This window comes from Trichosurus vulpecula, chromosome 4 (genome assembly GCF_011100635.1).
Source record: "Trichosurus vulpecula isolate mTriVul1 chromosome 4, mTriVul1.pri, whole genome shotgun sequence".
Classification (NCBI taxonomy): Eukaryota; Metazoa; Chordata; class Mammalia; order Diprotodontia; family Phalangeridae; genus Trichosurus; species Trichosurus vulpecula.
This window is the reverse complement of record NC_050576.1, coordinates 107705051-107730334: the sequence shown is the minus strand read 5'-3', so window position 1 is coordinate 107730334 and position 25284 is coordinate 107705051. Positions and strand designations below refer to the sequence as shown.

Sequence of the window (25284 nt, the reverse complement as noted above, 5' to 3'; positions counted from 1 at the left end):
GGAAACCTCTAAGTGACTTTTCCTCCTCCCAGAACATAGCGACTACCAGAGGAAGGGACCAGTGACAAAGGACAAAGATTGATAAAGAGAAACCCACCTGACTGGGTTATGGGGTGGGGAGGCTGTAGGGGCCCAGATTCCACAGTGAGTCTCAGATTTGGCCTCCATACCTGATTCTATATACTTCATAAGGGTGCCTGGTTCATTTCCCATTCTGCCTGCTTGCCTTATTACCTATTTCCTAAGCAGATCACATTCTTCCCTCACTTGTCCTGAGAAATTGGGGGAGAGGCTTGGATGAAATAAGGGGAGGTGGACAGCTTTTTCCAAGTTACACATAAGGTGGAAGGAGGGGAGGGGAGGGAGGTTGGGTAGCTTATCCAAGGTCACACAACAGTCAGAGAAGGAGCCAAGAAGAGAACCTGGGAGTCCTACCCCAGGTTCATACGCTACCCTGAACCCCAGAGCAAACCAGATAAGCCCATGGCTGCCTGAAGCTGCTAATGAAATTGACAGGCCGCTAAAAGGTTCATAACAAGAACAAGAAGCCAAGTAGGTTTTCTCTTCCACTAAAAACAACTCAGTATTTTTTTTAGTCCAGACATGACTTCATGGATGTAAGGAACTCCCAGTGCAAAAAGTCCCTCCACTGATAGAGATGACCAATTTACCTGTAATTTATAATCTTAGAGAGTTGCCCAGGGCACTATCTGGCTAAGTGATTTTCCCATGATCAAACTATAGTCTTGCCTCATTCCTACCAAACTGTGGTTTATAGAGGTTAAGTGACATGACCGTTGTCACACAGCTTATTAGTGTCAGGCTTCTTGCTTCTAAGAATGGCTTCCTATCCATGGTTACTTCTCCACAATGACCTTGGTTTCACAACCTCTCTGGATCTCAGTTTCCTTATCTGCAAGAGGTAGTGTTTGGACTAAATATACTCAAAGGACACTTGTAGTTCTAAACCAATGGTCCTATGAATGCTCTGGTTTGATCACCAGGGAAGTCAGAAGTCCAGGTGAGAAATCTGGGACTTTAAATAGTTAAAGGGGAGTCAATGAAGAGATATTTAGTGAGAAGAGGAGTAGATTCCACAGCCTCCCTCCACTCAGTAGTAGCATTTTCCCATTTACCTTTCTCCCTATACCCAACCCTCCACCTGGTATCCTAAAGAACCTGGAACAGTCTTGTCCCAATCCTAGGCTCCTTCCCCTACCAAGTTTTGCAAGACCATTCTGACGTCCTCTCCCTCCGAGTGAAGGAGGGGCTGAGGGTGTGGAGGACTCATGTTCCCAGAGGTTCCCACTTCCCTATCCATTGCTGCAAGTCCTTCTCCCTCCACTCTCCCAGCTGAATTCTCCCCCACATCCTTTGTCCTTTAACTCCCACAGCCCTTGGGGAGCTTTAGTTTCATTCCCCAGGGCATGGGTGGGTGAGGGGATCTCCCCTTTGTTCCTGGCAGTGTCACATGGCACCTGCTATTCACTCCTGGGTGCTGGGGGACCTTATAGGGACCTGAGACTGTTTGATCTGAGCCAGGATATACACCAATTATAATAGAGCACTTGACTTTTTTTCAGAGATCCTGACATCAGCCTTCCAGGCTGCATGTTTGTTTAACTAAGGATTGAGTCCTCACGTTCCCTACAGCTCTCTACCTCCCTTATTTCCTCCCTCCCAAGGTTCCCTGCCCACTTTTTAGGGACTGTATCCCAGAGGTCCATGCAGCAACCCAGCACCCACCCTGAAAGGACCCTTTCTGGGACCCATATCCCCCAAGAAACAATGCCTTTCCCTCCTATTGTAGCCTGAAATATCCTCCCCTCCTAAGCCCTGCCCCATTTCAAACACTGCTCTTGTGATTAGGAGGTATGACAGGCTCTCCCTCCACTCAATTCTTGGGGCAGGTCCCAGAACTGGGGGTTTGGGACTTTGTCAGTTATAGATCCAGAGAGCCATGATTGGAGCAATGGGGACAGAATCCATGCCCATGCTCACCCAGGACTAGCTCCAGAAGCCAGATCCAGGAAGTCTAACTCTTGTGCTGAGATAAAGGTATCACATGGTTCCTATGAAGCATAGAAATTCCTTCAGTCAGTCAAAAACAATTATTAAGCGCCTACGATGTGCCTTCCTACGAAGGCCACGCTGGACCTCTGTTTGCCAGCAGGAAGGATCATAGCATCATAGATCTGGAGTGGGAAAGGACCTTTTTTACTGTAGAATACAACCCCTTCACTTTGTAAATGAGAAAATGAAAGCCAAAGGGAGAGCAAGGAAGAAAGGAAGGAAACAAGTGTCTATTAAGCACCTACTATGTGCTAGGTACTATGCTAAATGCTTTAGAATGTTATCTCACTTGATCCTCACAATTCTGAGACACAAATGCCCCATTTTATACTTGAGAAAACTGAGGCAGAAAGAGGTTAAGTGACTTGCCCAGGGTCACACAGCCAGTAAGTGTCTGAGGTCAGATTTGAAGTCAGGTCTTCCTGACTCCAGGCCCAGCACTCCATACACTACACCACTAGCTGCCTCTAATTGTTAAATATTTTGCCCAAGATTATATGGCTAAGAAACACCAAAGCTGGGATTTGAACCCAGGTCTTGTGACCACCAATTAAGCATATTTTCCACCTTACCACACCATTCTCCACATCATCTTCCTACCACATCATCTTCTTTCACTTCCTGTTGTAAATTGGGTGTTATAAAAGGGCTCAGATCCTTCCCTCCTACACCAACCTGATTAAAGGGGCAGAATTCAGGCAAATTATATGCGGCAAGGCATGGAAGCATGTTTTCCAGTCCCTGTAAAGCTAGAAAAAACCCACCACTATTGCCCTTTGGGCATACACTTCCCCTGTGTCATGCCATCCATCCTCAAAGAGGCCCCATAGAAGGAGAATTCAACAGTGAGTCATACTTTTTTTAAATAGATTTATTTATTTTTAACATTCTTTTTTTATTTTGAATTCTGAATTCTCTGTCTCCCTCTTGCTCCACCCTCACCCACTGAGAAGGCAAGCAATATGATATAAATGATACACATAAAACTATGCACAACATATTTCCATATCTGCAATGTTACCCAAAAAAAAGTGAAAAAAATTTCTACTTCAATCTGTACTCAGAGTTCATCAGTTTTCTCTCCGGAGGTAGATAGCATTTTTCATCCTGGGTCCTTTGGAATTGTCTTAGATTATTACGTTAATCAGAGTAGCTGTCATTCACAGCTGACAATCATTACAATGTTGCTGTTATTGTGTACAATCTTCTCCTGGTCCTGCATCAGTTCATATGAGTCTTCCCACATTTTTCTGAAATCATCCTGCATCATTTCTTATAGCACAATGGCATTCCATCACAATCATATACCGCAACTTGAGTGAGTCATTCCACTGTTGCTCTCTTGAAGGTTTTTCCATCGCGACTCTCCTCACCCTTCGCTGTCCTCCTTTCCACATCCCTAAAACCCACCCAGGAACCAGAGTGGTAATCAGAGAAGGCCAAGGCCAAGGCAGCAACAGCCCAGGTTGGAACATGATCCTGAGAAGCCTAATGGCTGAGGAATGGGGCAGAGCTTTGTCTGATTCACCAAACTGAGCTAATAACACTAATATCAACAGCTAGCATTTATATTGCAAGACAATTTCTTCAGGTCAACCCCAGTGAACTTAGAAATACAGCTGTTGTCCCCATTTTACAGATGAGAGGGACTGAGATCATAGACTTTTGAGCTGGAAAGAACTTTAGAGACCAGTTCCACCACTTTACATGAGGAAACTGAGGCCCAGAAATGACTTTCCTGGGGACACACAAGTGGTAAGTGGTAGAACCAGGCCTCGAACCCAAGTGCTTCTGACTCTCAAGTCTAGTGTTCATGCCTCTATTACCATCCTGCCTCTGGACTGAAACCAAGCTGTTTACCCATGGGGAAAACAGCCAAAGGAACAGCTAATTGCTCAATCAACAAGTACATATTAAGCATCTTCTTAGGGAAGCAGGATGGTATTGGGGAAAGAGTTCTAGATTAGAATCCAAGCTCTGCTACTTATTACCAATGTGACATTAGGACAGTCCTTTACAACCATATTAGGTAGGCAGGATGGTATTGGGGAGAGAGTTCTAGATTAGAATCCGAGCTCTGCTACTTTTACCAATGTGACATTAGGACAGTCCTTTATAATCTCTGAGCCTCAGTTTATGCATCTGTAAAGTGAGGGGTTTGGAGATGGCCTCTAGGTTCCCTTTCAGCTCTAAATCTTATGATTCTTTGTGCAGGGTAGTGGGAATTGAGGTGTCAAATGATTATATGGATTTAGAATTGGAAGGCACCACAAGGGTCATCTGGTCCAACCCCCTACTTTACAGATGAGGAAAATGACTTTCCCAGGGCCATACATCAAGGAAGAACTTGAACTCAGGTCTTCATGATGCCAAGTCTAGTACTCTCACTGCCTTTCGATATAAAGTATAGTGCAATCTCTACATTTAAGGAACTTAAAGTCTAGTCAGGGAGATGAGATATGTACAGATAAAAAGAAAACAATGCAACCTAACATAAGTTAAAAACCAAATGAATGATACAGGCAGAAAGGCCTCTATATGTCACTGCAGAAGAAAGGAGATCACTACAGTCTGGGGAAGTCAGAGGAGGCTTCAAAGAAGAGGCTGAATCTGAGCTGGGCTTTGAAAGAAGGGCAAGGCCCAAATAGGTAGAGAAGAAGAAGAGGATGACCACTCCATGAGTGAGAGTTGGGAGGAAGGAATGCATTTACAAGCTATTTGAGGGCAATATTGAGTGTGGTTGGACTGGAAAGCTCCAGATAGGGAACAGATAAGGCTGAGAAGGTGGGCTGGCACTAGACCACAGAGGATTTTGCCAAACTAAAGAGTCCAGACTTGATCCTGTAGGCAATAAGAAGGCAATGAGGATATTTTGAGGGGGTGAGTTATGTGTACAAAGTGGTATTTTATGATTGATCTGGCAGCAATGAGATGAACCCAGAGAGACTGCAGGCAGACAGGTCGGTTAAGAGGAGATTGTAGTAATCTAGGTGAGAGGTGATGAGGTCCCGGATGAGGGTGGTAGTGCTTATGGAAAGGAAGGGACAGATGCATGAAAGGTATTACGAAGGAACTATTGACAGGTCTTGGTGATTGTTTGGATGTGGGGGTGAGGACAGGGTGGGGTCAGTGATGACTCTGAGGTTTCGAGGCTGAATGACAGGGAGGATGATGGTGTCGTCATTGGAATAAATAGGAACTCTGGTGGAGGAGTTTGATTGGGGAGGAGGATGAGGTTAATTTTAATGATGACTAGAACTTCTAGTTTTTAAATAAAGGCTAGTTTTTATTGCAAGGAAAGAAAACCCAGTTTTCTTGTCTTTCAATAAAGACTAGGAAGGTTTCTTCCAAGAGATAGCCACCTGCTGTGTGTCACTGAAGCAGGTAAATCCAAACTCTTCTTAATTTTTATATAGCAGTTTAAAGTTGATAAAGATACCCTGTCTTGGATGAACTTCACAGCAACCCTGTGAGCTAGGGGCTACAGGGACAACTGCCCCTGCCCCCATTTAATAGAAAACAGCCACAGAAAGGTCAAGGGACTTTCCCAGTCACATCAGGATTGAAGCCAAAGTCTTTCTGACTCCAACTCCAGCCTTAACATTATGTCACACAGCTAAGCTATTTTCAATTCATCGTCACTGGGGCTGTCACCATGAAGGGGCCCGGTTAGAACCACAGGAGTAGGTCTCATATAGGTCAACCTATTCTCAATAGCATGGGAGTGGGTTCAAAGACCAGTAAGTTGTTCTGGGGTCTCTGGGAAACGAGCTTTACTTCTTGTAAACTATACCATTCCTCTTGGCTCTTTAGGAATTCAGTACATTCTGAGATCTGGAAGGATAGGAAGAAGAGGCTGAGTGGGGAAACTACCCCCATGTTTTCTCAGAAGGATCTCAAACTGCTCTGCTAATAGCTTTTCAGGTCACCACTACCCATCATTCAACCAGCCTCCCCTTAAAGGACAAAGCCTATGAAGTCACTCTCCTACCTCTTCATGTCTCTCAAGTGAATGGGCACATATGACACCTCATTTCCATTCTCCCCCTCTCACTTCGATTTCTGCCCCTACCCCTACCCTGAAGGAAGTCTGAAGGCAATGAGAGTAGCCAACTCTGCACCTTACTACGTGGCCTTGAGCAAATAATTTCCCCTCTCTGGGCCTCACTTTCAAGCTCCATAAAAAAAGAGGGTTGGACCAGAATGTCCTCCAAGGTCTATTACAGTTCTAAATCTATGATCTTGGGTGGTTTAGTGGATAGAGTGCTGGACTTTGGATCAGGAAGACCTTAGCCTTAATCCCACCTCATATATTTATTAGCTTTTGGACCTCTGCCAGCCTTGGTTTCCTCATCTGTAAAATGGAAATAACAACAGAACCTACCTCCCAGGGTTTTTGTGAGGATAAAATGAGATATTTGTAAAGTACTTTGCAAACCCTAAAGTGCTCTATGAAGGTATGTCATTGAGGTTCTGTTGTTTCAGTTGTGTCTGACTCTTTGTGACCCCATTTGGGGTCTTCTTGGAAGAGATACCGAAGTGGCTTGCCTTTTTCTTTTCCAGATCATTTTACAGATGTGGAAACTGAGGCAAACAAAGTTAAATGACTTGCCCAGGGTCACATAGCTAGTATCTGAGGCCAGATTTTAACTCAGGTCTTCCTGACTCCAGGCCTGACACTCTGTCCACTGTACCACCTTGCTGCTCTCTATGATGGCTAGCTATTATTATTAATGGTATGGTCTGGGTTATCACCCTCTTGCTTCCCCTTGCCCCCCAAAAACTTTGGTATGAATTCTTTTACCCAATCTGTGGAGACCACTCTGATTACCAGATCCCTGGTGGTGAGGGAGTATGGTACAAATTAAAGACCACTGGACTTGGAGTCCAGGTTCAAACTCTGGTATTTACTACCTGTGTGCCCTTGGGCCAGTGATTTCCCTTCTCTAGGATCCATTTCCTCATCCACAAAATAGTGGGGTTGGAGCAGCCGACCTTTAAGGCCCTTTCCAGCTTGGACTTCTGTGATCCACAGTGTGGATGCCAGGGATGAAAGAAGAAACATGTGGCTTTGGGGTCTGGAGATTATGTGCTTTGCAATCAGCAGCCATCCTTGGCATCAGAGAAAATTAGACCTGAAAAGGACCTTAGAAACCTTTGGGTTTCACAACCCAAAATACCATGGCCTGGCAAAGTAATTAATTCTCCATCATCAACTGGTACTTTCTTTCACCATCCGAAGCTTCAATCAGTAGTTGAAAAAACGAAGGGAGGTAGGGGCAAGGAGATGGGTCTACTTTTTTTTCTGAAGTCCCAAGGTTGTTAAAAGTGGAGATGTTTGGCAGTAATAAATTTGAAGAGTGGGTAAAAAAATATGATATAGATCAGCAACTAGAAAACATTGATCTAATTCGATCACCTCACCATAAATACAAGGAAACTGAGTCCCAGAAAAGTAAAATGCCTTGGCTGGAGTTACATAATGAGCTGGCACTACAGCTAAGGCTAGAGTCCAGGTTTTTTGGACTTACAGTTCAGTGCTAACCATGCAACCCCAACCAACTTATCCACATTTGACAATCATCACCACCTCCGAACTGAGAACTGGTCATGAACAAGAAAAAAAAACAAAACAAAACAAAACAAAAACAAAAAACCAGTCTCACCTGGCGTTACTTCAATATTCACCATGGGTAAATGGACAACTGGCTCTTAGCCAAGGAGGGAGAGGCAACTCCCTCCTTCTATGTAGCTACTCGGTTTCAGGCCCAAATCAAATGATTTTCCAAACCAGCCACTCCTACTTCCAACCTCCTCACCCCCCCTCCCCAACACCCAACTTATCTCCTCATGGCTTCCTCATAGCATTAACCCACACCCTGCCCTTACCCCTTTCCCCCCACTCCCCCCCCATCTTGCTCATCTCCTGTTCAAGTCTCCAACACCCCCACCACCAGCCGCATAGCCATCTGGTCAGTTCCCTGGTCAGGAACTAAGGAGGGGAAGCTCCCCCAAAAGGCACCTCCTCTAGCATGTACCCATGGAGTGTCAAAAGGCCAAGGTAACAGAGAGGTGGTACAGAAGGGAGGGGAAAGGGTTAGGCTCGGGAAGCTGTAGGAGTGAGAACTGGTGGCATGCCCATCCAGATTTCCCCAAACAAGCTATTGTCCCAGGAAAACCTGTTGGTAGAGTCCTAGATGCCTAGTTCTGACACCTCGCTCTGACACCTCAGTCTGGTAGGGTCCTCCTGAGGTCACATAGGAAGGCATATTAGAAACTGCCTCCAGGCAGTTTATTTGCACAATTTCTTCTCCACTTAGTGACCAAGTATGATCCTTCTCTCATAGATGAGAAAGGAAACAAGATTCAGAGAGAGGTAGTAACTTGGGAGTTGGTAGGGAGGCGGGGTGAATTGGAAATCAGAGATTGAGGAACTTGAACTCACTTCTGTCCTGGCTCCTACCCTTCTTCCCTTATCCTTACTGAAGGCTATGATTTCACAACCGTGGAGTGCCAGATATCTACTAGGCTCCGTGTTTCCTTCATCAGTCACTGGGAGGGAAGGCCAAGCCAAAGAAATGAGTCCTATGGAAGGGCTCGAAAGAGAAGAGGGAGGCACCTTCCTGAATGGGAGGTAGTCCCAGGTTCAGGGGGTGGGGGAAAACCAGAAGACAAATCTGCAGCTAAAAAGCAAGAGGAGAGACGGCCACAGCTGGCACTGAGGGGAGATGCCTGCTCATCATCTCTTCCTCTGTCTCCACCAGGGCTTATAGAGGTCCCAGACATGAACCAGCCCAGGCCCCGATACGTGATAGACCGAGCTGCGTACTCCCTCCCCCTTTTCGATGAGGAATTTGAGAAGAAGGACAGAACTTACCCAGTGGGCAAAAAGCTTCGTGATACTTTCAGGTAAGATGCCAGGCTCTGAACCTGTGTTTCTCTAATCATCTCGTGCCAGCCGTCTTGCCATCAGAAATCCATAGCCCGCTGGCCAACATTCTTAGGAATGGGAGCAAAGAGGGGGCAAAGACAAAAAGGTCTGGGCAGGTGAGGGTCTCAACCTTGATTCAGGATCCAGAAACCATGTGAAGGGTCATCCCCTCACTAGTTATTGGGTCAAAATTCCAGAGAGCTGCCTGGAGGAAGAACACGAAGAGTTGGGACACTCTGCTGCCTTGGGATTCAGTATCTCCAAACTCGCTTTATGGAGTTCTCATTCCACCTTAGCTTTCCTAGGCTCTTCTCAACTATTCCCTTGGGGAATGCTATCAGGCATGTCTTGACTTGGGGTTTGCAGAAGCAGTAATGGGGGATCTCACCTCAATCCTACAACTTCCTCTAACCCAGGGAAGCCTTCACCCTCTGAGCTCCCCTACATATGCTCTCCTCCCCAAAAAAACAGATATCAAGCAATGCCCAGGAGGGTTGGGTAAAAAGGTGACAGAAAGGATCATACTGCTCCCCATCCACTTTTTTCTCCTCACTGCCCCATCCCCATCCTTCCTTTCCCTAACCTGTGGCTGTCAATAAGCAGAAGTGGTTGCTAGAGGCAAAGAACTGGAAGAAATAGCCTTATATAATCAGCCCCAGGAGTCTCATCTTGGAAGTATTCTAAAGTGCTAGGAACTCAAGTCCCTGTTCTCTCCCCACCCAGATGGTGGACAGTCCTCAATACATGTCATGGGTTGGCTCTCTCTACTCCCCCCCCCATAGAAAACAGCTGATTCAGTTTCTTGGATTGAGGTCACTGGCAATGACTGGGGCTGTGATGCAGGTGGAACTGGTTCAGGCTGGGAGGATCATCCACTTGAATCTTTGCCTAAAATCCCTGGCCCAACCCTGCTCTTCAAGGGAGGCTCAGACAGTGTGGTTCTAGGCTTTGACATCAGTGCTGTGATTGGCTCCTTGTTCTGAGTTCCTTCAGCCTGATGAGGACTGCCAGCTAATGTATCCAAAGAATATAGGAAATCCTATACCCGGTTCTGTTCTGGTCCTGGGCAGAAGGAACAAAGGGAAGGCTATTGTCCTGAGAGATGGGAAGAAAGGTGGGGGAATAAAGAAAAGAGGGCTGATGAATCCATTCCCACTCCTCACCCTTTCCCATATGGATGCAGTGAATGGACTTTAGAGAGCACTCCTTCTACCTCTGCTCTAACCACTACCCTCTTTCCTCACTCTGTCAATCCTCAGAAGGATCTAGTAAATTTCTACCTTCAATATTTAATATCAGTTTCTAGCTCTTTTCAGCATTCAGAGAGATTTGCCTGCAGACTTGCAAATAAGACTAGCCATTTACCAGCCCTGACCTATAGCTTTAGCATATGTTCACTTGCTTGTTAAAATTTCAGCATGAATATTTATACCTCAGAAATCAGCAAACACAACAAATGAGGGCTTGATTTATTGGTTTGTTAATTATCTAGGCTTAAGAAAGTGACGGAGAAAACGTCAGTAATGCAGATTCAACTTTAAAATGTGTCCATTTTTTTTTTTGGAGAGCCGGTTATTAAACATCTACCAGCATACCGCTGGCTTTAGTTCTTCCCAGGAGAAGTCATAAAAATAGTACCTTCTGACAGCTGGCACAAGCCTATTGACACCATAGCTGGGCTGAGTTTCCAGAGAAGCTTCAAAGTTTGTTCTGCATTAATTGACCCATTTCTTTGTCTTCTCACAGTAGGTAGAAGTCAATGGGCCTATCTGCTCCAAGAGAGGCAGGAGGTCCAGGAAGGACTTTTCTGTTAACCAAAGATACCATTGGTCTTCCACGCTTCCCTACTTCTGTCAAGGGCACTATCATCTTTCCAGTCTCCAAGGTTTACAACTTTGGCATTGTCTTTAACTTTTTAACTCTCCCTCCCTCCACCATTTCTACCCCACATAATATGCCTTGTGTTTATCTTCTCCTCATTAATCACATCACCACCATCTTAGTTCAGTCCCTCATTACCTCTTGTCCGGATTATTGTTCTCTTTAGTTTGTGTCTCCATTCTAATCCATTTTCCTCACAGCTACCAAAATGATTTTCCTTAAGCACGAGTCTGACCATATCACTCCTTTATTCAATAAACTCCAGTGGCTCCCTATTTAAAATTTAAGCTCATCTAATTGGCTTTTAGAGGCCTTCCAAACCTGGCCCCAACCTACCTTTCTAGCTTCATTATTTAATAATCTCCTTACTATGATGTATGGTCCAACCAAACTGGCCTTCTTTCTCATGTCTCCCTGGCTTTTCATTGGCTATCCTGAAGCCTTACAATGCATTCTTTCCTCCTCTCTGGCTCAGAGAATCCCTTAATTACTTCAGAAGTACACTGTGATGTGAAGTTTTTCCTACTCCCTCTAATTTTCTGCTACCATTCCTTCCATCCCTAAACTACCTTGTATTTATTCTGTATAAACTAAAAAATGTACCTACTCTCTCCCTCCAGAGAGGGAGCTTTAATATCTAAGGAATGATCAGGCTAATCTAGTTTTAGGTTGTTTCAAATACAATCCTGCCTAGAAATATGTGCAAGGAGAAAAAGAGGACTATGTGTCAGCCTACAACAAAACTCAACATTTTAAACCCAAATACTGCAAAAAATGTTGGTATAGGTTTAAGCTTTATTGTGTCCCTTTGTATCCCTAGCACCTAGCACACAGCTTGGCACATAATAACCACTTAATAGAGATATATTATTGTGTACTGGATAGAGTCCCAGACTTAGAGTCAGGAAAACTTGGATTCAAATCCCACGTCTAATATGTGCTTGTTAACTGTATGAAACCCTGAGAAAGTCCCTTAAACTCTCTGGGCCTCGATTTCTTCATCTGTAAAATGAGGGGTTGGGATTAGATGATCTCTAGGGCCTCAATTCTAAGCTCTTATGAATCAATGCCTGTCAACTGACTGATTGATTACTACATGGGAGAGTCAAGTTATAAAAACCAATTTCTCCTAGTTTCTGGGGCTTTAAGAGACTTCCCAGATTTAGCAAGATACAAAACATTTGCTGTGTTGGTTTAGGTTTTGGGTGACATCCAGGGGACCTAATATCAGGGAAACTATTGTTAAGCAAGACCAAAGAGTCAGAGTCAGTGATGGTAAAGAAAGAAGGCCTAATCAAAGCAGGTGGATGAGTCACCGGAACGGGCCTTGATTCCATCCCCAAGTACGTGATTGCATTGAACTTGAACTTTGAAAGCAAATTGTAACCCCCCAAATACACATACCTCCACCCCCACCCATCAATCCACCTTCTGTCCGCCTCCATTCTCAAATCCTTGTTCCCCAGCCAGGGAAGTTCCTGTGAAAAGTTCTCAAGACTTTGGACAAACAGGGAAGGGATCAACTCTCCCTACCCTGTGCTAATCAATGAAAAGTTCCCCACCCACCCACCCCCCCAATGTAATTTAGTGTATTAACTAGGGAAAGGACCCAGGGGTGCGTGCGTGCGTGTGTGTGTGTGTGTGTGTGTGTGTGTGTGTGTGTGTACGCACACAAGTTTTCACAACTTATAAGGTTGTATAAGTCAGCAAGGGCACAACACTGGGGAGGCAGTGGAGTCTCCTCCAGTGTTGATATCTAAAGAATGATCAGGCGACTCTAGTTTTAGGTTGGTTCAAATACAATCCTGCCCAGAAATATGTGCCAGGAGAAAAAGAGGACTATGTGTCAGGCTACAACAAAACTCAAAGTTTTAAACCCAAATACTGCAGAAATGTTGGTATAGGTTTAAGAATTTCCCTTCTGTTCACCATGAATCAATTATTTACAGACTCAGTGCCTATGGATGAGCAGGGACAGTAGTGTGCTAGACTTCCCCGCCCAGCATGTCCAATCCTTGAAGATGTTCCTGATGGACAAGGGGAACGCTATTCCCTACTGGTCCTTCCTATGACATACTCTTCTCTTTCCTTTCAGATGTTCCTCTGCCAGGGTCAAAACTGTGGTATTTGGGCTTCTCCCTATCCTCTCCTGGCTCCCCAAATACAAGATCAAGAACTATATCGTGCCTGATCTGCTTGGGGGATTGAGTGGGGGGTGCATCCAGGTCCCACAAGGTGAGAGACTCCCTCATGCTAGATATGATATGCCACATTCCCTGTCTAAAAAAAAATTTTAAAAGCCTTTCATGATCCTGAACCTTAAGGTGTTCCTTCCTTAGACTTCAGGGGCCCAAACTGGGGAGCATTGGTTTGGATTCCCCTCAGAGTTGAGGTAAACAGTTGTTACTTCCTATACTGTATGTTCCCTGGCTGGAATCAGTAATCCTTTTGAAGTAACGAGACTGTTCTTCATTGTCAAAAATCATCATAGTGCAACAGGTCTAAGTCTAGCCTTAGAGCCAGAGCCCCAGACTTCAAATCCTGGATTTTCCACTGACTTCTTGTGTGACTTTGTTCCCTTCTCTGGCCTCATGATCCTCAATTGTAAAGTGAGGAGACTGGATAAGACAATTCCTGAGGTCCTTTCCAGCTTTAAACTTATGATCGCATAACTTCCTTCAGGCATGGCTTTTGCACTGTTGGCCAACCTTCCTGCAGTCAATGGCCTCTACTCATCCTTCTTCCCCCTCCTGACCTACTTCTTCTTGGGAGGCGTGCATCAGATGGTGCCAGGTAAAAGGCCTCCTGACCCACTATTCCCCCTCCCCACCCTCCTTGTTGGTGAGTACAAGGATCTAAAATATGGTGGTATGTCCCATGTCATCCAAAAGAGGGAAACTCACTAGGTTGGTGAAAAGATTGGAAACTGTTGTTTGAGGACTGGTCCAAAGAACTGGGATAGCTGAGCCTGGAAAAGATATTGTTATGATCTGGAATTAGCTTAAGGGCTCTCATGGGGAATGAAATGACTTCTGAAGTTCCTTCTAACTCTAGCTCTCTATACTCCCATGATCCCATGAGGGGAATTCTGTATCTTCTGCTTGGCCTGAGAGGGCAGAACTGGGAACAACAGGTAGACGTTACCGGGAGAGAGATATAGGGGAGAATTCACGGCAGTGAGAGAAATCTGGAAATGAAATTGGCTATTTTCCTCACTGATGAGTGATGAGTTAATGGGGAATGAGTTCTCCCTCACTCGAGTAGGGATGGGGGTGAGGAAGTCTTCAGGTTGATGCCCATGTTTTGATTGGGGTAAAACTAAATGATCTCTGAAGTCCCTTCCAGTCCTGCCAGGTTTGAGTTCAATCAATCTGACTCATTTATTGCATGACCCTAAAGGCTTCTCACTTAGCCTTTCTGTCTGATTCTCATTTTCTATAAAACGAAGAATATAATGAATGGCATGGCCAACTTCATGAGGTTGTTCCAAGGCTAACATGATATAGTATATGTGGAAGTACTTGGCAAAGCATGAAGGGTTTTACAAATGTGAAGGAATTTTCTTTATTAACTGGAAAGGAAACTGAAGCCTGGTGAGGTAGAGGGAGAGAAGAATGTGGAATCATTGGGATCTGAAGCTCTATCCAGGACTACCTTTCCCAGTAGAATTATTCAACTGTTCCATTAGCCCCCTGAGGGTTGGGGAGCTATCCTGGGGCCACTGGTGGTTATAGTGGGTATTGGTCCAAACCTCTGTCTTTTGCTGGGCTGGGTGGGGCTCCACAGGTACCTTTGCTGTTATCAGCATCCTGGTGGGTAACGTCTGTCTGCAGCTGGCTCCGGAGTCAAAATTCCAAGTCTTTAACAATGTAACCAACACAAGCCATGTGGACATAGCAGCCATGGAAGAGGAGAGACTGCATGTGTCAGCAACATTGGCTTGTCTAACAGCCATCATTCAGGTGAGCAGGCAGGGCAGAAGTGCCTCAGTAAGACCTTGCTGCTCCTGGGTCTAGGAAGTGAGGACCCAAGGAGACTGCTGACAAATATCCAGGGTGTTCAGCACCTCAGGGGAGGCAGAACAAGTTGCCTCTTAAATCCAAAAATCTTTAAGCTCTCTATAGACTATTTCTACCCTCCTTCTGCAGCAAACCCAATTATAGATGGGTGAGTGGCGGGGGTGGGGGGTGGCATAAAAAGGCAGATTTAGCAATTTGCCTTTTCCCATGGGGCTGGAAGGTACCTTGAGAAATCATCTTATTCATATCCTGCTAAATGAGATTGGAGGTTGAGAATTCCAGTTCCAAGAACCTTAGAAGTTACCTAGCCCAACCTGCTATCCATAGCATGATTCTCCTCCAACATTCGTCACAAGGGGTTGTCCAGACACCTCTGGAAAAGGTCACCAAATCTCAACCTGTCACTTAACCCAGTGTCTGATTACCCCCTCTGCCAAGATATTAAAGTCTTACAGAAATCCTTTCTAATTCTTTAGACACTTAGAGGCTGCTAGGAAAAGTCCCTCCTCTACTCCCAATCCCCTCCCAATTCCTATCATCTATACCATCAGTATTGAGGGTGTACCTGAGCCAGAAAGCCTCAAGGAACACTTTTTTTATATACCTTTTTTTCTAAATGCATATTTTTATTATAGAAAGTTCCACTTCTCATAAATATATAAGTGCCTATGTGTGATAAGTGACAATCTAGGATCATAGGATTTTAGAACTAGAAACCTTAGAGGTTCATAGATTTTAGAGTTGAAAGTAACTTTGGACATTACCTAGATGGCCTCTCCCATATATCAGATAAGAAAACCAAGGCTCAAGAGGAAGAGTGACTGGCCCAAAGGTTATACAGGTGATAGCAGAGCTGACATTCAAAACCAAGTTTTCTAAATCCAAATCAAACGTACATTCAACTAAACTCTACTGGGTCCCAGTATAAGGATTACAGGGAAGGCCCAAAGCTTCTTATAGACAATGACTCATAGGATGGGGGTGGGGATGGGGTGGGGGAGGGCAGGTGAAATCTTCAAATCTTACTTAGGATGTACAAAATGCCTCATCCCGGTTCCATGTCTATTCTGTACAAGGCACTGTGCTAGAAACCATAAGATATCCAAGACAATCTCTGCCCTCAAGGTGCTTACAGTCTAGTTGGGGAGATTAGATATGTGCATTAAAAGATCACTAACCACTCAAGGATGTATCTGTGACATTCTGGGTGAGCTACTGTTGTCCTTGGCAGTGGGGCTGTGACAGGGAGCTGCTGGTCTAGGCACAGACCCAAGCAGGCATCTGCCTTTCTTTCCCTTTCCCCTTTGCCCCATCCCAGATGGGCCTAGGCTTTGTGCAGTTTGGCTTTGTGGCCATCTACCTGTCTGAGTCCTTCATCAGAGGCTTCATGACTGCTGCTGGGCTGCAGATCCTGATCTCCGTGCTCAAGTACGTCTTCGGGCTGACCATCCCATCCTATGCTGGCCCTGGGGCCATTGTCTTGGTGAGTCTGGACACATAACCCAGAGGGCTGGGGGACATACCTGAGAATCTTTCCTGATCTTTCAGATTCATTCTTTTTAAAAAGTGATGAGTTCCCTTCATGCATTCATTCAATAAGCATTCATTAAATGCCCACAATACACAAGGCACTTTGCTAGAAGCTAGGATTACAGGATTCAACAATCCTTATCCCTAAAAGCATATGCACCAGGGGTGGAGAACCTGCTGCCTCGAGGCCACATGTGGCCTTCTAGGTCCTCAGGTGCAGCCTTTTTGACTGAGTCCAAGTTTTACGGAACAAATCCTTTTATTAAGAGGATTTATTCTGTGAAGTTTGGATTTGGTCAAAGGACTGCACTTAAGGACCTAGAGGGCCACATGTGACCTCGAAGATGCAGGTTCCTCACCCTGGTCTGAACCAAGGCTGGTTGATCACTTTTCAAGAATTCTTGTGCTAGAAGGGTCTTATGCTCAGTGGGAAGCTGTGCTGGAAGACATCTAAGATCCCTTCCATATCTACAGGGGGTCCCTAAAGTCTGGACACATAAGCATAATATTTGGAATATTAACAGACCTTAGCCCCCTTGACTTCTTTTTCTGGGGTGTGCTAAAAGGAGAAGGTGTACTCAATGAAAATCACAGATGCAACACACTTGATTGAATGCATAAAGAGTGAATGTGCTAAGATTGACGGCAATGTGGAGTTATTGCACTGAGTTCACATGAATCTTGCAAAGCACATCAACCTTTGCATCACAAATGATGGAAATCATATTGAAGATGTTATTTGTTAATATTCCAATTAAGTAAAATGTTGTTGAAATTTTCATTCATTTCATTTCTTGAAAATATGCATTTTTACCTATGTGTCCAGACTTCAGGAACACCCTGTATAATTCTAATTCTTGGTGCCTTCCTTGTTTCCTCATTTCTGTGCCTGTCAAAGAAGTTCTTCCTTAAAGCTAATCTTGTTTCCTCTAGCTGTAACTTAAAATCTGTTTCCTCTTGTTCCACTCAGGGACAGAGAAAGAAAATTGATCTCCTATTCCAGATAGTCTCTCCAATCTGGGTTAAGGAGGGAGGTGGGTATGAGAGGACAAATTTTGTTTCACTTGGGCCTCTCTCAACATTGTGGTGACCCCAAGACCCTAGCCTGGGTGCCCAGAAGTGGACATATAGAAGGAAGAGGGAGGGAGCCTGAGATTGTTCAACTCTGATATCCCTGCTCTCCCTCTAGACCTTCATCGACATCTGCAAAAACCTGCCCCATACAAACATTGCTTCACTTGTCTTTGCCCTGATCAGTGCTGTCTTCCTGGTACTGGTGAAAGAGCTCAATGTCCGGTACATGCACAAGATCCGTTTCCCCATCCCCACAGAGCTGATTGTGGTGAGGACTTCCATCGGAAATTGGGTTTGGGGTTGGGAGACTGGACTAATCACCAAGGGTGCAAAAGGGCAAGGTGACTTGTGAGCAAAGGCCTGGATCCGCTATTTCCTATGGGACCTGGGAAAAGCCATTCTACCCCTCTGGGCCTCAGCTTCCTTATGTGTAAAATGAGAGAATTAGACTAAATTAGCTCTAAGATCTCTTACAGCTTTAAATTGTGTGATCCTAAGAGACCCCCATGAGGTGAGAGCATTAGGTTCAGACTGAAGGTGCCTGAATTCAAACCCTGGCCTTCTCACTTACATTATCCTGTTGTCCTGGGGAAATGCCTTCCCTTTTCTGGGCTTCAACTATAAAATAAGGGGGTTTAGCTAGATCAGCAATATCAGATATGTGGCCCAAAGGCAAAATATGGCCCACCACCCTCCTGAGTGTGCCTGACCCAGATTAAAACATAACTGGGAAATGTTTAACAAAATAAATAAAAATACAACAAAACAGATAATATTACATTTTAAAACTGAATCAACTTATGGCCCACAAGGATCCTCATGTACGGTTTACTGGGCCCCTTTTCTATTTAGATGATCTTTAAGGTTCCTTCTGAATCTAATTCTATGACCTATCATTTTTTTTGGAATTATTCTTTTTTTAACTTTATTTGTTTTTAGTTTTCAACATTCACATCTATAAGATTTTGAGTTCTAAATTTTTTCCCACTCTCTCTGCTTCCCCTATCCACAAGACAGCATGCAATCTGATATAGGTTGTATATGATACATGTACAATATAAGCTGTCATCTTAAGATCTCCTAGTATAAGGACATTAAAGCTGTCTCCCCTGCAGTAAGTGAGAAAGGAAATCAGTCAATGAAAGTCAATCTTGGTCCATGTCTAGCCCTCCCAGGGGAGTCTCTGTCAGGCAGTTGGGAATGTAAGGGCCTGAGTTCCTTTTATGAGAGAGGGAAAGCTGGTAGAGACCCAATGTGCTAGCCTTGACTCTGGTCCCATCTTTCCCTTCCTCAATAGGTGGTGGTGGCAACGGCTATCTCTGGGGGTTGTAAGATGCCCAAGAAGTACCACATGCAGATTGTGGGAGAGATCCAACAGGGGTGAGTGGAAGCTGGCTGGGATTTTGACTCTCCCTCCCAGGCCCAGGCCCAGGCCCAATGTAGAACCTTGGTTCTGCACCATGGGACGGTGCTGGATCCATGAGTCAATTCCAGTGGGATCCTCTTTAGGACATTCAAACCCCGAACCTAGCCCAGCTCAGCTCAGCCCTCAGTCTGCATCTCTAGATGACAATTGACACTATTTTAGTAGACAGAAAATCAGATAAAGGCTAGTCTGTTCAGAGGAAACATGTCTGCTTTGCCTCTATCCCAGGATAATACCTTTTTAATCACTCAGCACATATGCTGAATGCCTACTACAGGCAAGGCTGTGCAGAATTAAAAGTTCACCAGTTACGTTCCCGTAGTCCTGGGAGACCAAGTGAGAGAGGAGGACACAGGAAACATTTGAATCAAAAGCCAAGAATCAAAGGCTCCAGCTCGTCATCCCACCTCTGCTACTTAGTGACAGTGTGACTTTGAACAACCCTCTGAAGACTCTCTGATCCCCCAGCTTTCTCATCTTTAAATGAGAACAATAATACTGGCACCACATGTACCTCAAATGAGATGACAGATGTAAAGGAGTTAGCATTATCTTCCCCAAAATGGTGGTTTTGGCCCAAATAATCTCTAAAGTCCCCATAATTTCTCAAATTCTATGATTCTAATTTGACCGTACCCTATCCCACTCCTGATTCCCACACTCCTGCTTCCTTCCCCTCCCATACACAAGTACACACTGGATTCTGATTCTTCTTTCCCTCCGACTCCATGACAGATTCCCCACCCCAGTGTCCCCCGTGGTCTCCCAGTGGAAGGACATGATTGGCACAGCCTTCTCCCTGGCCATCGTGGGTTATGTCATCAACCTGGCCGTTGGTAGGACCCTGGGAACCAAACATGGTTATAATGTGGATTCTAACCAGGTAATACAAGGAGCGGTGTGGAAATGGAACATGTGTTGGGAGCAGGGAAGGAAGAAGAGGGCATGGGCAACATATTGGAGATGCTATACAAAGGCAGCTGCTGGTGATGAGGGTCCCCCAGCAACTGGCTGTTACTGTGTAGATGCCAGGACTACAAATCGAAATATAGGCTTAACACCATCATTGTTTGTAGAAACACTGAGATTCGTAAGACTTAGTGATAAAAGGGACCCTAGAGATCCAGACTGAGCCTCTCATATTACAAATCATAGGATAAGAGACTTAAAGCTGAAAAGGGCCTTAGAGGTCAAGGCCAATTCTCTTCGCTTTACAGATTAGGAAACTGAAGCCCACAATCAGTAAGTGTCTGAGGCAGGGTTGGAGCCTAGGTCTTTCTGACTCCAAGTCCAACCTTCTACCTATCACACCATGTTGCCTCTAAGGAAACTGATGCTCAAATAAGTAATAGAACTTAACCAAGGTGACCCTAGTGGTATGCCTCTGAGGCATAGAACCTAGGGAACAGGATATAGTAGAAAAAGACCACTGGGCTAAGAATCAAGGGACCTGGGTTCTGATTCTGATTCTGGCACATTACATCTGGCACATTTCTTTTTTTTTTAATTAATTTATTTATTTTTAGTTTACAACATTCAGTTCCATAAGCTTTTGAGTTCCAAATTTTCTCCTTCTCCCTCCCCTCCCCCCTCCCCAAGACGGCATGCAATCTGATATTGGTTCTACATATACCTCCATATTAAACATATTTTTACATTAGTCATGTTGTATAGAAGAAGTATAACCAATGGAATGAACCATGAAAAAGAAGAAACAAAACAAAAGAGACAGAGAGAGAGAGAGCAAGCCAATAGTGTGCTTCAATCTGCATTCAGACTCTGTAGTTCTTTCTCTGGGTGTGGATAACTTTTCCATCATGAGTCTTTTGGAGTTGTTGGACAAATCTCTTAACCTCTCCATGCCTCAGTTTCTTCATATATAAAATGAGAGCATTGGACTAGATCAGGGGTTCTTAGCCTTTTTGTGTCATGGACCCCTTGGGCAGTCTGATGAAGCCTATGGACCCCTTCTCACATTAATTTTGCTTTAAACTCACAATTGAAGGAAATGTTAAATTTCAGTTAGTGAAATTTAGTTAGAAATTAATGGAAAAAAGATGTAATTTTTTCCCATCCAAGTTCTCAGACCCCCTAAAATCTATCCACAGATCCTTGGGGGTCCACATACCTCAGGTTAAGAACCCATAAACTAAATGATTTCTAGGGTCCCTTCCAGCTTTGAGTTCTCTGTGGTTTGTGTATTCAGAGAGCTCCTCAAAAGCCCTAGTTCAGCTCATATTCTGGCTCTTTGCATTTGGCAAAAGTCCCCCTTGAAGCCCCGAGATATCTGAGGTCCAATCACCTCTAGTGATCTTGTCCCTAATGACTCTTATGGAAAGTAGGTGGCACAGCAGATAGAGTGTTGAACTTGGGGTCAGGAAATCATTTACTAGCATTGTGACCCTGGCCAAGTCACTTAATTTCTGTCTGCCTCAGTTTCCTCATCCATAAAACGGGGATAATAATTGCTTCTATTCAGCAGGGCTGTTGTGAGGATAAAATTAGATAACATAAATGAAGTGCCTTAGAGCAATATATAAATGCTAGTTATTATTAGCTGTATTATTGGTGTCCCTGTGTTGTGATTTGCCATCCCATATTCTCTAGCTTATCCTCTTGGTGCTGGGATCATGAAATCATTGTGCTAGTGCTAAAAGGGATCTCAGGAGCCATCTAGTCCAAACCCATAATTTTACAGGTGAGGAGAATGAGGCCCAAAGTTAAGTGACTTGTCCAAAGTCACAGAGATATTAAATATCTGAGTCAAGCTTTGAACCCAAAGTCTTCTGAGTCCATTGTCTATGTTCTTTCCGGCATCAAGATCAGGGCTGCCATCAAGTAGCCAGATCTCAGAGTTGGCAATTGAGTCTCTCTTCCTTTAGGTTCTCATGCTTCCTTACCCCAACTCATGCTCTAACTCTACCCAGACTGACTCCCATCTGCAGAGTAGATGGGCTCCCAAGTTCCTAAGCACTCCTTCTCTCCCCACAGGAAATGATTGCTCTGGGCTGCAGCAATTTTTTTGGCTCTTTCTTTAAAATTCACGTCATTTGCTGTGCTCTCTCAGTCACCCTGGCTGTGGATGGAGCAGGGGGCAAATCCCAGGTGAGCTGGGGGGATGGTGGACAGTACGTCTCTCTGAAGTCAATTGGGAAGACCCCTAAAAGGACCAGGTGCCAAGTTGAACTCCAAGAAGCTCACCATACTACCTCCCACCCAGATCCCTTCCCCTAGCCTAGAAAAGTGGAAACAAGTTGGGTCCCTAGATACTTTCTCCATTGCTGCCCATAGGAATTACCCACTGCCGCCCCCTCCACCACATCTGGCTGAGGCACTGAGGGGCAGGGACAAATTCACATGGGACTCAGTTATCCCCTAGAGAGAAAACCTTTACCCTCACCTCACCCTCAACACATATACCCTGACTTCCCCCACACTCAGTCTTCAGAATTTTTTTTATTCTTCACAGGTATCAAGTCTGTGTGTGTCTCTGGTGGTGATGATCACAATGCTGGCATTGGGGGTCTATCTATACCCCTTACCCAAAGTAAGAGCACAATTGGGGCAGGATGAGGTAAAGGAGAGAAGAATCACACAATCATAAAGTATTAGAGATAGAAAGGACCATAGAAATGACCCAGCCCAAAACCTGTCTGAAGCATGAATCAAAGAGATTAATTTCTTGGAGAAAGAGAAAGGCACACAAAACCAAGAGGGGGATGGGCATGGAACTATCCAGGGGGCAGGTGCTAGCAGACAATCTGAGGCACCTCTAGGCCTACAACACCCATGGTAGCCTTGTCCTCAAAGGGACAAAGCTACAGGGCATTTGTCTTTCCTAGGATCATAGAGCTAAAAGGAAGCTTAGGGGTTGACCCTCCTCATCTTACAAAGATAGTAACACATTTACACAGATAGGGTTTGCATCCATCTCTCTGTCTCTGTCTCTGTCTCTGTCTCTCTCTCTCTCTCTCTGTCTGTCTCTCTCTCTCTCTCTCTCTCTCTCTCTCTCTCTCTCTCTCTCTCCATCTTATTCTTGACCAGAGGGTTAGAAGACAGGGAGAGACCCTTTCTTACTGACCTGAGTCCTTGTTTGCTCTCCTTACAGTCTGTGCTAGGGGCCCTAATTGCTGTCAACCTCAAGAATTCTCTTAAGCAACTCACTGACCCCTATTACTTGTGGAAGAAAAGCAAATTGGATTGTGTAAGTGTGTCCTCCTACCCCCTCCTTGGCCTTCTCAGCCATCAAAGGCCCATTTCTTCCTGGTCATCCTGTTCCTGATTCCACTTTTTGGCCAAAGTCCAAATCTGCCGTCTCCAGAATGTTTCATCCTCCAGTGTCCCATGGGAAACCCCACTGTTCAAAGAGGGAGTTTTAAGGCCCAAAAACAGCAAGACAAAGTGAAGGCAGGAAAATCAGGAGTCCCAACAAACTCCCCACCTCCCCTGTAATAGTTATAGCCCACATTTATAGAGCATTTTACATTCCCCATCTCATTCAACCTTTGAAACAACTCTGAAAAACAGATTATATGAGTATTATTATTCCCATTTTACAAATGAGAAGATGCATTGAGGTTCAGTGATTTGCTGAAGGTAACACTACTAGTAAGTAAATGGCAAAGATGGGACCCAGAAGCAGGCCTTTTGTCTCCAAATCCAATGCCCTTTCCACCATGCTGCTTTTCATTATTATTTCTGGGCTCATCCTGACCCTTTAAATTTGTCTACCACATTATGCTTTTCAAAATCACAGTCTTGTGGAATTTATACAAGTCTCCCCATAAGAGAAATAGGGCAGGTGGTAATACAATGAGCTTCAAGAACTCTAAAGACTAGTCAGCAAGGAACCATAGGAAACCATATCCCAACAGCTCTCCTTGGTAGCCAGTCCTTTGATTTGACAAGCATTGACTAGGCACCATCAAGGACACATATAGCCTGTAGAACTTAGGATGCATGCTTCAAATACACATTCTTGGTCCCTGGAGGGTTTCTATCTAGTCTAATAGGAGGAGAAATTAATAATAGTTGTCACTATAAAATTGTATCAATTTATTGAAGGAAAGGGGTAGGTTTGATCCTAGGAAATCTCCCTAAAAGAAGAGTCTTCTCCCCAGACTGGCCTCAGAATGCTAGCCTTAGAGCAACTTTCTTCTCTCTCCTCACAGTGCGTCTGGGTTGTGAGTTTCCTCTCCTCCTTTTTCCTCGGATTGCCCTATGGTGTGGCAGTGGGTGTCTCCTTCTCCGTTCTAGTGGTTGTCTTCCAGACCCAATTGTGAGTACTACCAGCCCTGAGCTATACCTTAAACTCCCCTCCTCTTAAGGTCAGCCTTAGGGTAATTGGTGTCAAACCTCTATGGTGTCCATCACTAATGCCTGTATTGGACATAGCCAATTCCTTTTCTCTTACCAAGAACAGGTGCCTCCACGGCTTAAGACTGGAGGAGTTACCCAGGGCCATTGCAAGACCTGATCCAGCATATGTTAGCAAAAGGCATTAACATAGGGTGTGTGAGGAGCCCTATCTAAACTCATCTCTCAGGGAAAATGTGTTACCACTGACCATCCCAGAGGACATAGTTAATAGCCCTTGGATTCTAAAGAGAATTGAGAATAAAGGGTTAGAAAGGTAGAGAAAATCTGGCAAGGATTAGAGGTAAGAAGAGGAGTCTGACAAATATGATAACCTCTCCAACACAGCCCAGACATACCCTGAGGAGGCCAAAACATTGATTGTAGTGCCCAGGGGTTCAGGCTTCTTTCCTACCCCTAGAAAAGTTACAAGCACTTGACTTACCCCGCACCCAAGCAATGTTGTACCAGCTAGCACCAGCTCCAGAGGCTGGGTAGGGAAGAGAAGATACTAAGCCTCAAGAAAACCTTCCCCTCTTTAACAACTCAGAACCAGAAAGTCCTGGTGCTGGTACCACAGACATATTATGAACTTGTACATGTCCCCATATCTTCAACCTCTCTTTGGGAAACCTGTCTGGAGTAAGCAGCTCCCTGCCCCTCCCCCTAGTTACTCTCTTCTCCTAGACTATACATCACCATGTAATTCTGCCTAGACAGAACCCCCAGCTCGAGACCAGGAAGGAGGTAGTTTCCTCTCTTGCCCTCCTCCTGGTCTTAGCAGCATCCTTTGAATTCTATATTGAGTGATTGCTCTGGTTTGTTTTTCTTTTTTCCTTCCTTATCCAGTCGTAACGGCTCTGCCCTGGCCCAGGTCATGGCCACAGATATCTATGTGAACCCTAAGACCTACAATGGGGTAAGTAGCAGTCTCCTCCTCCCATTCCTTAACACTCCCTCTCCCTGGCCTCCTCTCCTCCTAAGTCAAAGAGGTT

The 25284-nt window shown here is 44.8% G+C and overlaps 1 protein-coding gene across 1 annotated transcript in view; it reads left to right on the top strand.

The window, feature by feature from the left end:
• The first annotated feature begins 8857 nt into the window (after positions 1-8857).
• Positions 8858-25284, top strand: part of SLC26A9 (solute carrier family 26 member 9) — a 28607-nt gene continuing 12180 nt past the window's right edge. Inside the window, exons 1-13 of the mRNA XM_036756326.1 lie at positions 8858-8982; positions 12981-13120; positions 13568-13678; positions 14672-14847; positions 16223-16387; positions 17624-17776; positions 18806-18888; positions 19670-19817; positions 21926-22039; positions 22404-22481; positions 23043-23138; positions 24106-24212; positions 25139-25208. Of these exons, the coding sequence (XP_036612221.1) occupies positions 8858-8982; positions 12981-13120; positions 13568-13678; positions 14672-14847; positions 16223-16387; positions 17624-17776; positions 18806-18888; positions 19670-19817; positions 21926-22039; positions 22404-22481; positions 23043-23138; positions 24106-24212; positions 25139-25208 (1566 nt within the window). The remainder of the gene's footprint in view (positions 8983-12980; positions 13121-13567; positions 13679-14671; positions 14848-16222; positions 16388-17623; positions 17777-18805; positions 18889-19669; positions 19818-21925; positions 22040-22403; positions 22482-23042; positions 23139-24105; positions 24213-25138; positions 25209-25284) is intronic.